General features: G+C 41.3%; 1 protein-coding gene across 3 annotated transcripts in view; it reads left to right on the forward strand.

The window, feature by feature from the left end:
* Positions 1–15,793, forward strand: part of SLC4A5 (solute carrier family 4 member 5) — a 110,735-nt gene that overhangs the window by 243 nt on the left and 94,699 nt on the right. Inside the window, exons 1-3 of one of the 3 annotated variants that reach the window (XM_066377954.1) lie at positions 72–101; positions 9,456–9,536; positions 15,258–15,449. In XM_066377954.1, the coding sequence (XP_066234051.1) occupies positions 9,458–9,536; positions 15,258–15,449 (271 nt within the window). In that variant the 5' untranslated portion in view covers positions 72–101; positions 9,456–9,457. Of the gene's footprint in view, positions 1–71; positions 102–7,738; positions 7,853–9,455; positions 9,537–15,257; positions 15,450–15,793 lie in introns of those variants that run through there. The other 2 variants (XM_066377952.1, XM_066377953.1) reach the window with 2 other exon arrangements.

Consider the following 15,793-nt stretch of genomic DNA (forward strand, 5'->3'; position numbering starts at 1 on the left):
TGTATTAGTCACCCTGGTGCCTTGAGTTCACTGTTTTGGGGCTTAAGACATCACGCCACATGGACGGAAACGACGGGACACTCATGCTCTTGGATACCCGGGTGAGTTAGTTGTTTTGGTTCTCTGGTGGAACTGAGAATCTTTTTCTTCTAAGCTTGTAAATTTATATTATCTTTGCTATACTTATGACACTGGCTGAAATATTTATAAAGAAAGAAAATCCCCTGAGACTTGCCTCTTTCTCAGAGAGCCATGGGAAAATAAATTACTCCTGTTAATGTCACATTAACAGGAGGAACTGAACAATGGCTAGCCTCCTCTCATCACGTACTTCTGATGTGAGGCTTTGGGTACAGTACCCAGTTTTGGTAGTGGTGGTTTGCTTAGGGATATTTTGTTTGCATGTTTTGTCTTTCCTCTCTGGAGACATGCATGATGGGGCGGGGTACAAAGGCAATGGAAAAGCCATCTGTTGGGAGGATGACTTTTCTCTAGCTTCTAGTTTAGCTTTTTAAAGCCCAGTGTGATCCTGTGTCATTCTTGTTCATTCAGTTCACAACATAATCCCAGATGAGCCCTTTTCTGCACTTCTTTGGGCTCTCAGAAGGGTTCACTAGATACCTTGTTGGGTTGGTCCCATGATCTTAGATATGATGAGGTCAAATGGTTTAAAAGACAGGGTGGGAGAAAAAGCTCTCAAAGTGGCATGACCTTTTTTCCCTAATTTTCTTTCAGAGATCTTGTGTCTCATCTTGAGGACTTAAGATCTCACCAAGGACATAGTTTACCCTTCTTCCCTGGAAATTAAACTATCTGTTCTGTTTCCAGTTTCCACTGCAAATATATAGAACAAAGTAGATTTGTTGGATTTAATTGATGTGCCCTTGTGGGTGGGGTGGGGAAGTGTTAAGTGGCCAGCGATTCAATCACCAGAGTTTTGATCAAAATGTGCTATTCACCCATAAGGTTGGCTCTGTTACTACCTCCTTGCTGCAGTGGATGTGAAGGCTACTTGGACTAGGGCCCTGGATGTCTGTTTGTTGGTGTGGCACCCTGGCCTTTGGCCTTACAAGCTTAGGACATTGATTTGGTCAGTAGGGTTTGGATTCTCAGGGATCTCAGATATGATCACATGCTGGTAGCAGACGCAATAAAATAGAGTGGAGCCCTTAACTGACCCAGGAGAGAATTTGGTCTGATCCCTTGCCGTAAAACCATGTTCCCTACCAAGACCATATATGATGCAAAGATGGTTGGAAAACACCCAGTGGCTAGTTGGGCAGTGGAGGGGCTGGTGTAGGAAAAACTGCTGTTACAGGTTCTTTTGTTTGCTACAAGGCAGGGGCTGGTGTGTTGCTAACAACATTCCTTTGGTAACACATTATAGTGGATGGTTGTACTGGTTAATACTCTTTGGGTACAAGTAACTCTAAGCAACTGAAGCTAGCTGAAGAGAAAGGAGGGGCATTATGAAACCATTGGGAGGGACAGGAACTCGACTGGACCTCAGAAAGGGCCTGGAACCCAGAAGTGGGAGGCTTCTTCTAGATCACCCTCCCTCACCCCCATCTCTCCTGTCGTTATTCCTTCCTTCCTTTCTTCTTCTTCTTCCTCCCTCCATTCCTTGGGTCCAGGAATCAGAGAGATTCCAATTTGAATCTTGGCTCCACCAAGCCTGGCTCTGTGATACAGGAAGAAATTACTTAATTCTCTGAAAAAAGGGTAGTGGTGAAAATTATGCACTTTGTGAAATTTGGTCAGGATCAAATGAGATTAAGAAAGCAAACTATCTGACATTTAATTAATAAACACTATATGACATGCTAGAGATGGAAATTTTGTTTCATGGGTTAGGTCATGACTGGGAATTTTTAGGATGGGCCCTGCAGCTGTCGGATCAGAACAGTAGTTCATCTAAACACTCTCCACACCACCAGCACCTGGCTTCAGATGGACAGCTTCCTCTGAAGAGGATCTGGGACAGGCCTGGTCCTTCGGCTCTCTGCCCACTCCTGGGAGGGAGCTGCTCTCCAGTTGCTGGGAGGAGAGAAGGGAATGGTCTCAGTGAGTGCAGGGCTGGGAAGTGTGCATTTCCCCACCCCCTCAAATGTGAGCAACATTGTGTCTTTGTGCTTCTGTAGTTCTGTAGAATTTTCATCTCAACTGGCATCTGGATTGTTATTTTGTGTTCACTTTTGTTCCGTTTCCAGTCTGAAAAATTTATAGTATTTCAAACATTAAAGAACACATTTTTAAAACATGCTGGAAAGATATTTTATTTGTATTAGTTAGGAACCATTGACTGCAAGTGTCAGAACCCCAACTCAAACGTGAGAAAAAAAATAATAAAGGAAATTTATCAGCCTAACACAACTAAGAAGGCCAGTTCAGAACTAACTGACTAGGGGAGTTACAATGTTATCAACACTCCATTCCCCCATGCTTCCCTCTAGGTGGCAGGCAAGATAGTAGTCCCCAAGCTGATTAGCCTCACAAACTAGAGAAGAGTGGAGGCAGTGTTTTTAGATGAATCAAGTGGATATGTCCTGGGAAGAATTCTGCTTGGCCCTGCTTTGGACATGGGATCACCCCAGTGTTTGCGGCTGCGGAATGATGGTTGATTGATTGGCCAGGCTGAGTCACTTGGCCTTTCCTGTTTGAGGCTGGGGAGAGGTGGAGTCAGCCTTCCCTAAACCATTAGAAGATAGTTCTTTATTAAGAAAGAAGGTTTGTTCCTCAGCTTCTCTTTACTCTGCATGCCATGCCAAGGAGGAATCAACTCTCAAAAAAGTCACTAATCTATAAATGCTACCAGTGCATTCTCACGCAACTTACCTGTTTATGGTACCCAGTTTGATTGAAAAGACGTGATATTGTTATGCATGTGAAGCAAACTCAGTGTATGGAGATTCAATTTAATAGAAAATATAAATTAGGAGCTGTTTCTTTAAACCAGCGGTTCTCAAAGTATGATCCCTGGATTAGCAGCAGCAGCATCAACCAGAAACTTGCTGGCCCATAAACTTTCAGGCTGCACCTCAGATCTGCCGAGTCAGACATGCTGGGGTGGGGCCCCGCTCTCCCAGTGACTCTGACACACGCTCAAGTTTGAGAACCACTGTCTTAAAGCATTCTTTGTTCTGTAGTTCTGAGTATTTTAAACATGATTTGCTTTTAACAAATATATTTAAGCATGGATTTACAGGGGATACAATTACCGCATACAGTGGGACCACACATGTCAAATTCTATTATTTGCCTTAAAATGTTTAAAATAAAAATAATACATAACCATAATGTAAAAACCAATCAACACATGTAAGAACATATTATAAACAGCTACAGAACTCCATCCCAGCTTTGCACACACCCCACAGTTCCACTTCCCAAAGTCAGCCAGTTGGAATTCTTTTAGCTTTTTCTGGTGGTTACTTATACTCCTCTCATAAACATATATATTCTGCTGTTTATCAAAATAGAAATTAGCCACCTAACAAGTGACTATTTAACTGCCTTATACCATACCCATCTCTCTCCTTTACCCTCTCCATGTGGATATATCATCACTGTTTCAGTTCATTCAAAAACTAGTTCCAAAACTCATAATCATGTACCATGATCACATTTTATTTCTTGCTTTAATTTTTGCAATCCCTCACATGATTTACACTTAAATTACTTATAAATGTAGCCAGAACAATATGGTGTGCTTTAAAGTTATTTTGTGTTTTTAAGTTATATATATATATAAAGTCATTTTGTGTGTATCTTTTTACAACTTGCTTTTTTACTCATTATGTGCTTGAGATAGGGATCTAGTTCATTCGTTTGAACTCCTGATAGTGTTGTATTATGCGTTAGTTAGGAAGGCTTTCAGCTAAAAGTGACACAACTTGGCTAGCTGTTTAAGGTAGATATTTTTTTCACGTAACAGGAAGCCCAGATGTGAGCAGTCCAGAGCTCAGTGATATTATCAGGAATCCAGGTTTGTTCAAGTTTTCCATTTTGGACAAATTCTCATTATTGCAAGGTGGCTGCTTCTTCTAGAAGTCTCACACCCAAGGTCTATGCAGGTTATGGTGGAGGATAAAGAGTGAGATGTGTATTCCATCATTTTTTATTCTCTCATTTTTTATTGGGAAAATAAAAGCTTTTCCAGCAGCTCTAACCAGTGAACTTTCATTTAAATCTTATTGGTTTGATAGGGTCACATGACTAATCCTAAAATCAGTTATTGGCCAAAGGCCATAAACTATGAATGGTTTAGAGCCAGGGGTAAACCTTTTTATACCTACTGCCCATTTTTGTATCTTTGTTAGTAGTAAAATTTTCTAACCGCCTACCGGTTCCACAGTAATAGTGATTTATAAAGTAGAGAAGTAACTTTACTTTATAAAATTTATAAAGCAGAGTTACAGCTAGTTAAAGCATATAATACTAATTACTTACTAAGTACTTTCTGTCGGATTTTCACTAAGTTTGGCGGAATAAATCTTTATAAAACAACTTACTATAGTTAAATCTTTTTATTTATACTTTGGTTGCTCTGCTACTGCCCACCATGAAAGCTGGGACGCTCACTAGTGGGCGCTAGGGACCAGGTTGACTACCACTGGTTTAGACAGATGACAATTCATGCCCTCGGTTGGAGAAGGTGTTCACTACAATTAAGGGTCTTGTGTCTCCACCCGAACAAAATGAGGTTCTAAAAATGGGTGAGGAGAGTAGGTAAGGGGTGCTAGAAAGTGTAGCAGACACTGCTAGATGACCTCAATGTCCATTCTCACTGTTTCCTCACCAACACACCCAATTCTATTTTCCCAGTGAATATTTACTTTCCTGAGTCTTCTGTCATATGACAATGTGGGTTTTTTGTTTGTTTGTTTTTTTATACAGGGACAGAGAGTCAGAGAGAGGGATAGACAGGGACAGACAGACAGGAATGGAGAGATGAGAAGCATCAATCATCAGTTTTTCGTTGCGACACCTTAGTTGTTCATTGATTGATTTCTCATATGTGCCTTGACTGCGGGCCTTCAGCAGACTAAGTAACCCCTTGCTCGAGCCAGTGACCTTGGGTCCGAGCTGGTGAGCTGTTTGTGCTCAAGCCAGGTGAGCCCTCACTCAAGCTGCCGACCTCGAGGTCTCGAACCTGAGTCCTCCCCATCCCAGTCCGACTCTCTATCCGCTGCGCCACCACCTGGTCAGGCCAAGTGTAGTTTTGAGCAACAGGAAAATTAACTTTAGTAGCTTAAACAAATAAATGGTGTCATTATTTCCCATGACAAGAAGCCCAAGTGTGGGCTATCCAGTTCTGCTAGATAGCTCCGTGCAGACATTAAGAATTCAGGCTGCCTTTCCCCTTGAATCCATAGCTAGCACATGGCCTTCATCACCATGGTGAAGATAGCTGCTGCACTTCCAGGCATCATGAGGTTGTCAGATAAAATACAGTTTACCCAGTTAAATTTGATTTTGAGATAAATAGTAAATAACTTTCTAGTAAAACTATGTACCAAATATTGCATGGGGCATGCTTACACTAAAAATTATTTGTTTTGTATATGAATTAATCTGAGAACTGTATTTTTATTTGCTAAACCTGACATACCTATCCAGTGAGGAAGAAGGAAAAACAAAAGAGTTTTCTTCTGCAGAGGCTTCGTCCAGGAAGGGAAAGTCTCCCCAGATCCTTCTCCTACATCTCTTAGCCAGACATTGTGAAGGAGATCTCAGGGAAGTGATTATTTGAAGTTTGCCCCATTGTTGTCCTAAACAAAATCAGGGCAGGAAGAGGGATGGATGTCAGGCATCAGGTGCTAGCAGTGTCCTCCACAGGTGTCTACATAAACACACGCACACGCACACTGACATCTTCTCATCCTTCCCAAATAGTTACGTCCAGTGGGGATGTTTAAAATATATAAAATCAATATGGCACTGACATTAAAAGTACAGAAAGGATATTACCTGACCACTAGCAGTGTACAGCTGCCACAAACTATGAATGGTTTAGATAAATGACAATTCATGCCCTCGTTTAGACAGATGACAATTCTTATGCACACTAGTGCATAGTGGTGGAATACGAGCCCTGCTTATGCCACAATTTTTGGTGAAATTAACATCCGTTTTTATTTATTAGGACTATATAAATATTGCTCACAGTTGACATGGTATACAATGATTACTTCTCTTCATGACTATTTTTGAAAGAATCTTGATATCCTCTCAAAACACATCCAGATAATTAGTCAGTCCCAGGTTTTTCTTGAAACATCCTGTCCAGAGCCTGTTCTAAGCTGCAACTGGAGCTCTCAGGGCTGCTGTGTGGCTCTCCCCCCGGGGCTCCCTGTGCTGGACTTCACTGGTGAATCCCAGTCCCAGGACGCCATATCCCTTCCTGACATGCTCCTTCAGCTTGTGGAGTTCTCTCTTCAACCACTTCCTGAGATAAGAGGTATAGGAGGTAAAATTTTGAGACATTTCATGTCTGAAAAATGCCTTTACTCTACTTTCACATTTGAATGATAACTTGGGTAAGACTGGGATTCTAAGTTGGACACAAGTTTTTGTCAATTCTAGAGGCATGACTCCATTGTCTTGTAGCCTCCACTGTGGCTTTTCAAAAACCGGATGCCATTTCTGTCTGATTCTTTGTAGGTGACCTATTTTCTTCTGGAAACTTTGAAGGTCTTCTCTTTACATGTACTATTTTAACACTTCATGATGATATGACTTGGAATGGATTCCAATTCATTTTCTGAGCTCTCAGTACTCCTTTTCAATCAAGAAATTCAAATGTTTCAGTTCTGAGAAATATTCTTGTGTCATTTCCTTGATAATTTTCTCTCTACTATTTTTCCTGATCTCTCTTTTGAGAATTTTTCTTACTTTGATGCTGGATAACCTTGGATCCATCCTCTAGATTTCTTTGTCTTTTTCTTATTATTTTAAAATGTTCTTTGTATTTGTGCTCTGTTGTCTGACATATTTTTTCAACTTTATGTTACAACTCTTTTATTGAAAGTTTTCTTCTATCAGATCTTTTAAGTTCCAGGAGTTCTTTCTCATTCTTTATTAACTTTTTTTTTTTTGTATTTTTCTGAAGCTGGAAATGGGGAGAGACAGTCAGACAGACTCCCACATGCGCCGGACGGGGATCCACCCGGCACGCCCACCAGGGGCGATGCTCTGCCCACCAGGGGGCAATGTCTGCCCCTCCAGGGCATCGCTCTGCCGCTACCAGAGCCACTCTAGCACCTGGGGCAGAGGCCAAGGAGCCATCCCCAGCGCCCGGGCCATCTTTGCTCCAATGGAGCCTTGGCTGTGGGAGGGGAAGAGAGAGACAGAGAGGAAGGGGGGGGGTGGAGAAGCAAATGGGCGCTTCTCCTATGTGCCCTGGCCGGGAATCGAACCCGGGTCCCCCACACGCCAGGCTGATGCTCTACCGCTGAGCCAACCGGCCAGGGCCTCTTTCTCATTCTTTAAAAGTTTCAGGTTTACAACATTTTGCTTTTATCTTGGTCATGAATATAATGTCTCTACTAGTCTATCTGAAGATGTTGGTCGTATGTTTTATAAATGGTTCTCTGGTTGCTTACGTTCCTCTTGTTTCGTTAGACTTCCTCTTTTCCTGCTTGCTTTGCTCTCTGCCACTCTGGCCATCATATTTTGGAGTGGAGCTGCCAAGCAGCTATTTCACAGGCTGAACTTGCTGAACAATAGACTCATGGTGGACAATTGGGTGGAGCTCTCACCATTTTGTTAGAGATTACCAAAATGTCAGAATCCGTAAATCCTCCAGATCCTGCCTGGAGTATGTGTGCTTTGTTACTGTTCCCGGAGTCAGGTAGGCAGTGGGTTGCACGTCTAACTGTCCTTACTTAAATCAAATGACTTCTTCTTGCCCTCAGCTACCGAGAGCCTGATTTAACCTGCCAATCTCGGGGGGGGGGGGGCATTCTAGGAGACTGGAACCTAGGAGAGAGAGATCTGTGGCCTTATCTGACTCCTTATTGAGGTTTTCAACCCACTCTCCTAGTTTCAGTCCCAGCATAAAGCCTCATCTTCAGATGTCTCTACTGCCTCCATTCTACTCTTTTAATACTTTTGAGAACCACTTTGTATAGGTAAGAGACTTTCTGACCCTTGAAGGTTCAGATAAAACTTAAAAAAAAAAAGCTATCTGCTCCCGGTGTTTATTTTTTCTCTAAATTATAGAAAAATTTCAAACAACAAAAATAGACAAAATATATAATTATCCTTCTGTGCCTATAATCCAGCTTCAATAATTATCAATATATGTGGCTGGATGTGATGCTTTTTTCATAATCCTTTCACTTAGTAGTTATTGGTCAATTCTTGTTTTCTAATTCCTCTAAAGTTAATTTGATAATTTATATTATTTTTCTAATAAAGTATTTATTTCATTAGCTTTGTGACTAAGAGCTATAGTTTGAATTTTTTTTCCTTTATTTGGGCAGTCAAGTAAGTTCTCTGTGCCTCAGTTACTTCATAATAATAATGTTACTTATCCTATAGGGTTGTGTTTTTCTTTAAATTTAGAAAATGAAATTTAATAGGGCTGCTGAGAAGATTCAGTGAAGCCACACTTGCAGAGTATTTACAATGAGGTTTGGCACATTGCAAAGGCAGCCATCATTATTATCTAGTTAAAATGTATTGGCACAGTTTTTCATAACATTCATTTATAATTTAATTTTTTTCTGTTATATTTTTAGACATGTCCCTTTTTTTCTTAATGTTTATTTATGAATATTCTCTTTTCTTCCTGATTAGTTTTGCATGGCTTACATTATTATTATTTTTGTTTACCTTTTATATTTACATTCTACTTTCTTTGGGATTTTCTTCTTGTTCTTCTTCTAGGTTCTTTAGTTGACTACTTATCACATTCTTCCTTCCTTCCTTCCTTCCTTCCTTCCTTCCTTCCTTCCTTCCTTCCTTCCTTCCTTCCTTCCTTCCTTCCCTCCTTCTTTTCTTCTTTCCTTCCTTTTTTCCTTCTTTCTTCCATCTAAGTATATTGTATCTCAAAAGTTTCAATATGCAATAGTTGTTATTGTTGAGTTCTAAATATTTAATAACTTTCATTGTGATTTGCTATTAAATCCATAATTAGAAATTATTTTTAGTGTCTAAACATCGATGTGTGTATTTACTACAGACATACAATACAAATTCTTTGAAATTTACTAAGGATTTTCTGTGACCTAGAAAATGTATTTTTTTATGTTTTATTTGTAATTGAAAAAAAGGTTTGTTCTTTATTTGTTGGAGATAGATAATTGAGCTTCTTCGATTCTTTTGCCTTAATTTTTTTTCATCTGCATTGAGGTCTCCCACTATGAGTGTGGATTTTACTATTTCTCCTTGAAATCCTACCTTTTTGTGGCGTGTATATTTTGAGGCTGTGTTTATCTTTTACTTTATAGGTATGAAGGTGGAAGAGGAGAAGGCTGGGGTAGGGAAGCTGGACCCTGCTAACTACAGGAGGCAATGTCAGAATCAGGAAGGTAAGGTCCTTGAGAATTTGATGCAAATCCTAGGAGGGCCTGAGAATTCCTTGAATAACAACCCTTCCAGCTGAGGAATCTAGAGAGCTTATCCCTTTTCTTACGCACTCACACTGTCTCTTCTAGAACCAGTGGGACCAATCTGCCCTCACTGTGTCTTAAAGGGACCACATGGTCAGGCTGGAGATAGGAAACTGGCACTTTGCTTGTGTGAATGAAGGCACAAAATTAAACTCACCTAATTTTACAAGCTGTACAAACCATACTAAATGCTAAATATCAACATGTTATAGATTCTAAAAATGACAGTTCAGTTACAAACAATGCCAGAGTGGAAGCATTCTGTTGCTCCAACATTGCTGACCACAGCCCTGAGGATCCTACACTCAGAAGCAGCCATGGGACTTAAGAAGAGGCAACCAGACTGGCTGTTGACAAGCCACTACCCCAGCACCACTGGGAGAGCTGGATGCTTGCTGAGCCACAGATATGTAGGGCCATTTTGTGGCTGTCAATAGAGAAGAGTATAGTGAGGACTTTCCAAGAGAACTTGGCACTGTCCCGTGCCAACGACGAGATGTTCACAGTGGGAGAAGAGGTCCTACAGAGCAAAGAAGGATTAGGTTTAGTTGTTCCCCATAGTTCACCAGCTAAATGGTCACACCCTGATGATGGTAGCCAAAGGAGATAGGTTGATTCAAGTCAGAAAGTGAAATATTTCCCTGACAGCTGTCTCCCTTGATTTTTTTAAAAGCATACTCTTCATGTATATAGCCCTTAAAAAGTTTCATAATAATATTCCTTCCCGTGCATTTTATCTTCTCAAAAATCTTTTCAGCCAGTAGAGAAGAAATTTTTAATTTTTATATTACAGATAAAGACACTGAGTCCCAGAAAGGGAGATGACCATGACCATAGACAAGTGAAGGGCGAGCCAGGGAGAACGCAGGGCAGCTGACTCTCAGGGTTCAGCTTGATATGATTTCTGTGTAATATCTGCAGTCAGTAAATACCTGGGCATCTGGCATGTGCATTTCAGGGGTTTGAACCAAGAGAAAATTCTCTCTTCCATGAAAAAAATGTATGTGTGTGTGTGTATCAAGGTGATGTAGATCTTAAAAAGCTGAAAGCTCTTCTTCTAAGATTAGAAACAGGAAGGATCCCCACTCTTATTAACATCATACTGTAAGTCCTAGCCAAGGAAATTAGGCAAAAAAGAAAAAATTAAAGTAAAAATATAAATGAAAAATTAAAATTTAAAAAATAAAAAGCATCCAAATTGGAAAAGAAGTGAAAATGTCTCTATTTGCTGATGACATAATCTCATATATATAAAACCCTAAAGACTCCACCAAAAAAGCTATTAAAACTAATAAACGAATTTATTGAAATTGAAGGATACAAAATCAACATATAAAAGTCAGTTGTATTTCTATGCACTGGTAACAAACCATCAGAAAGAAAAAAAAATCCATTTATAATTGCAACAAAAAGAATAAAATACCTAGAAATAAGTAAATTTAACCAAGGATGTAAGAGACTTCTACACTGAAAAGTCTAAGATATCAGTGAAAGAAACTGAAGAAGACACAAAGATATCTCATGCTCATGGTTTGGAAAATTTAATATTGTTAAAATGTCTATATTACCCAAAGCAATCTACAGATTCAGTGCAACTCATATCAAAATTCCAATGGCATTTTTCACAGAAATAGAACAAATAACCCTAAAATTTGTGTGGAACCACAAAGACCCTAAATTGCCAAAGTAATCTTGAGAAAGAAGAACAAAGCTGGAGGCATCATATGTCCTGATTTTAAACTATAATACCAAGTTATGGCAATCAAGACAGTATAATATTTGCATAAAAACAAACATATATATCAATGGAACAGAGTAGAGAGTCCAGAAATAAACCAACATGCATATGTGTAATTTATAGCAAAGTAGCCAAAAATATACAATGGGGAAATGATAGTCTCTTTAATAAATGGTGGTGTGAAAACTGGTCAGCCACATGTAAAAGAATAAACTGGGTTACTGTCTACACAAAACACAGAGATCAACTCTTTTTTTTAATTCAGTGAGAGGAAGGGAGGCAAAGACAGACTTCCACATGCGCCCGACCAGGATCCACCCAGCAAGCCCACTAGGGGTGATACTTTGTCTATCTGGGGTATTGCTCCATTGCTCAGCAACCCAGCTCTTAGCACCTGAGGCAGAGACCATGGAGCCATCTTAAGCACCCAGGGCCAACTCACTTGCTCGAATGGAACCATGGCTGCAGGAGGGGGAGAAAGAGAGAGAGAGAGAGAAAAGCGAGAGGGGGAGGGGTGGAGAAGTAGATGGGTGTTTCTCCTGTGTGCCCTGACTGGGATCGAACCTGGGACATCCACACACCAGGCCGACACTCTACCACTGAGCCAACCAGTGAGAGCCAAAAATCAATTCTAAATGAATAAAAGACTGAACATGAAACATAAAACGATAAAACTTCTAGAAGAAAACATTAGGGGTAAGCTCCTTGACATTGGTCCTGACAATTATTTATTTATTAATTTTTGGATTTGACACCCGAAGCAGACAACAAATACAGAAGTAAATAAATGGGAACACATCAAACTAAAAAGCCCTTTACAGCAAAGGAAACCATTAACAAGTGAAAAGGCAACCTACAAAATGAAAGAAAATATTTGCAAATAATATATCTGTTAAAGGGATAATATCCAACATATATAAAGAACTCATACAACATAATAGCAAAAACAAAAAACAATCCAATTAAAAAATGGGTACAGGAACTAAACGAATATTTTTCCAAAGAAGATATCCAATTGCTAACAGGTACATGAAAAGGTGTTAAATATCACTAATCATCAGGGAAATGCAAATCAAAATCACAATGAAATATCACCTCGCTCTTGTTAGAATGAGTATTATAAAAAAGACAGGTAACAAATGTTGGTGAGGATGTGGAGAAGAGGAAACCCAGCACACTGTTGGTTAAATATAATTTGGTGCAGCTACTATGGAAAACAGCATGGAGTTCTTCAAAAAATTAAAAATAAGCCCTGGCCAGTTGGCTCAGTGGTAGAGCGTCGGCCTGGCGTGAGGGGGACCCGGGTTCGATTCCCGGCCAGGGCACATAGGAGAAGCGCCCATTTGCTTCTCCACCCCCCCTCCTTCCTCTCTGTCTCTCTCTTCCCCTCCTGCAGCCAAGGCTCCATTGGAGCAAAGATAGCCCGGGCGCTGGGGATGGCTCCTTGGCCTCTGCCCCAGGCGCTAGAGTGGCTTTGGTCGCGACAGAGCGACGCCCCGGAGGGGCAGAGCATCGCACCCTGGTGGGCAAAGTGTCGCCCCTGGTGGGCGTGCCGGGTGGATCCTGGTGGGGCGCATGCGGGAGTCTGTCTGACTGTCTCTCCCCGTTTCCAGCTTCAGAAAAATACAAAAAAAAAAAAAAATTAAAAATATAACTAGTATATGATCCATCAATCTCATTTCTGGTTATATATCTGCAGGTAAAAAAATCAATATGTCAGCCCTGGCCAGTTGGCTCAGCGGTAGAGCGTCGGCCTAGCGTGCGGAGGACCCGGGTTCGATTCCCGGCCAGGGCACACAGGAGAAGTGCCCATTTGCTTCTCCACCCCTCCGCCGCGCTTTCCTCTCTGTCTCTCTCTTCCCCTCCTGCAGCCAAGGCTCCATTGGAGCAAAGATGGCCCGGGCGCTAGAGTGGCTCTGGTCGCAACATGGCGATGCCCCGGAGGGGCAGAGCATCGCCCCCTGGTGGGCAGAATGTCGCCCCTGGTGGGCGTGCTGGGTGGATCCTGGTCGGGCGCATGCGGGAGTCTGTCTGACTGTCTCTCCCTGTTTCCAGCTTCAGAAAAAATGGAAAAAAAAGAAAAAATCAATATGTCAAAGAGATGTCTGTATCCCTATGTTCATTGCAACATTATTTACAATAACCATGGTATGGAAGCAACCACAATGTCCAATAATGGATGAATGGATAAAAAAATTTATGTATATGAATATTATTCAGTATTGAGAGAGACGGAAATCCTGCTATTTACAACAGCATGGATGATCTTGAAGTCATTATACTAAGTACAATAAGTCATACAGAGAAAGACAAGTACTGTATGATCTCATTTTGTTGTAAAGTGACCAGAGAGTTCCAAAGAGACACCAGAATTACAGGACAATTTCAAGAGGAGATTTATTAAACTGGCTGATTGCATGGAGCTCTCAGGCTCAAATCATGCAGTCCCGAGGGGTTAGTGTTCAGGGTTTATAAAGGCAGAAACCACAGGATTCAGTCAGCAGATGCAAGCGGCTGTTTACAGAAGCAGAACTGGCAGTGGTTAGATTATTGGGAAGTCCCTGCTGCAGTTTCCTGACTGTTGCTGACAGTTTGACTTGGAGTCTAGCTCAGTTTGTAAGTCTGCATTGACAAAAATACAAAAATTTCAAAATCGTGATTACAGAAGGCATACAAGTGATTACAACAGAAGGCATACAAAATGGCTATGCTTATGCTAACAGTGTTACAGTTTCTTGGTATCTTGTCACAGTTTATATGTGGAATCCAAAAAACCCAAACTCATAGAAACAGAGAACAAATTAGTGGCTACCAAAGGCAGGTGGTGGGGAATGGACACAATGGGAAAGGGCTATCAAAGGTAGAAATTTCCAGTTAAAGGATAAATAAGATCTGGTGATGCAGTGTTCAGTAGGGTGACTATAGTTAACAATTTGTATTGTATATTTGAAAGCTGCTAAGAGAATAATCTTAAAAGTTCCCATCATTAAACAAAATGCAACCAGAACAACAACTAGACTTACTTTAGAAATCTTCACAATGTATGCATATATCAAATCATTATGTTGTATACCTGAAATGAATACAATGTTAAATGTCAATTATACCTCAGTAAAAAAAATCAGAGGAAACCTTGTGTAGGTGGAGGTATAGTGGGGGAGGTACGTGGAAGTCTATGCACTACCTGCTCTGTTGATCTGTACATCTTAAACTAAACAATCTATTAATTATTTTTAAAAGTTGCTGATTGACGCCAAGTCAACACTGATGAGAAGCTGGTCACAGAAGGTCCTTCCTGAGGGCTGACAGGATGTCAGCTGCCTCTGCAGTATAAGCTTAGTGGGCTTTCTGGAGCAGTCAGCCTTCATAGCAGAATTCTGAATTTAAGGTTCTTGGTAACTCTAATTCTTGAAAATTTTATTTTATACAACCAGCTTTGAGAAATCCTTAGTATTTTCTTTTCTGATTAGTAGTTTGTGTAGCCCTCGGTTGTTAGTAAAAATGGCCCTTGATAGAGGTGCATACCGCTTTTCTATAACAACCAAAGAGGGGCCTGGCATTTTAGACTAAACCCCTGACCCACTGAGGGCCTCTCTCCCTGAGCATGTGTCACAAGCCACGTGTGGTCATCGCTGCTCTGCACGAGCAAGAACGGGGAGATGGCAGATCTGCTCATGCTAACAGAGCTCTAACCCTAGCACCAAGGCTATCTTTTCCAGCAACTGTTGAGTTGTTTAAAAATGGCGTTTTGTCAAACCCAAGCCTTGGGGCAATGACCCTGTCCAAACATCCCATGTCTTCCATTTTGCTTTTGGCCTTAACTCATGTAACTGGGGATATTAAAGAGAAATGGTGACTTCTAGTAACTCTTGCTTTCCCCCTTTTTTATGTTGTACCCACAGACTGCCACTCCATCCACATTGGGCTCTCAGTCCCCAGTTACCCTCAAAGGAAAAGAGACCAGAAGGGACATCATTCAGGCCACCAAAAAGTCTGCTGGGGCCTGTCGCCGGACAGGCCACAACAAGAACTAACCAGCTTGGGGAGCAGGGGCATCAGTGGGGACAGCAGCATGGATCACGCCAGCAGGACCCGTGAGTTCTTGCAGGGCGCATTCTGGGGAGCCATCTGCTTGTGGGTGCAGAGGGGTACGGCGGGGCAGGAGGGACTCCCTGGAGACCACTGCTCAGGTTTCTCAGCTCCCTCTGCTCTGCTGCCATTGCAGACAACTTTAGTCAGGCTGAGCCCTGTCTCTCTGTGGTGCCTTTGAGTCCTCTGCTTTGATCCATTCCATGTTAGTTTCATTGTTTAATGCCCATTTCTAAATTTGCAAGGGCCACATGGCCATTGCCCTCAAAACCAATACAAACATGACTGGGACATGAGGCATTGTGCTCAGAAAACAGAGCTCTCTTCCATCACCTCCACCCGCGCTCCT

Source organism: Saccopteryx leptura, chromosome 3, assembly GCF_036850995.1.
Source record: "Saccopteryx leptura isolate mSacLep1 chromosome 3, mSacLep1_pri_phased_curated, whole genome shotgun sequence".
Lineage (NCBI taxonomy): Eukaryota > Metazoa > Chordata > Mammalia > Chiroptera > Emballonuridae > Saccopteryx > Saccopteryx leptura.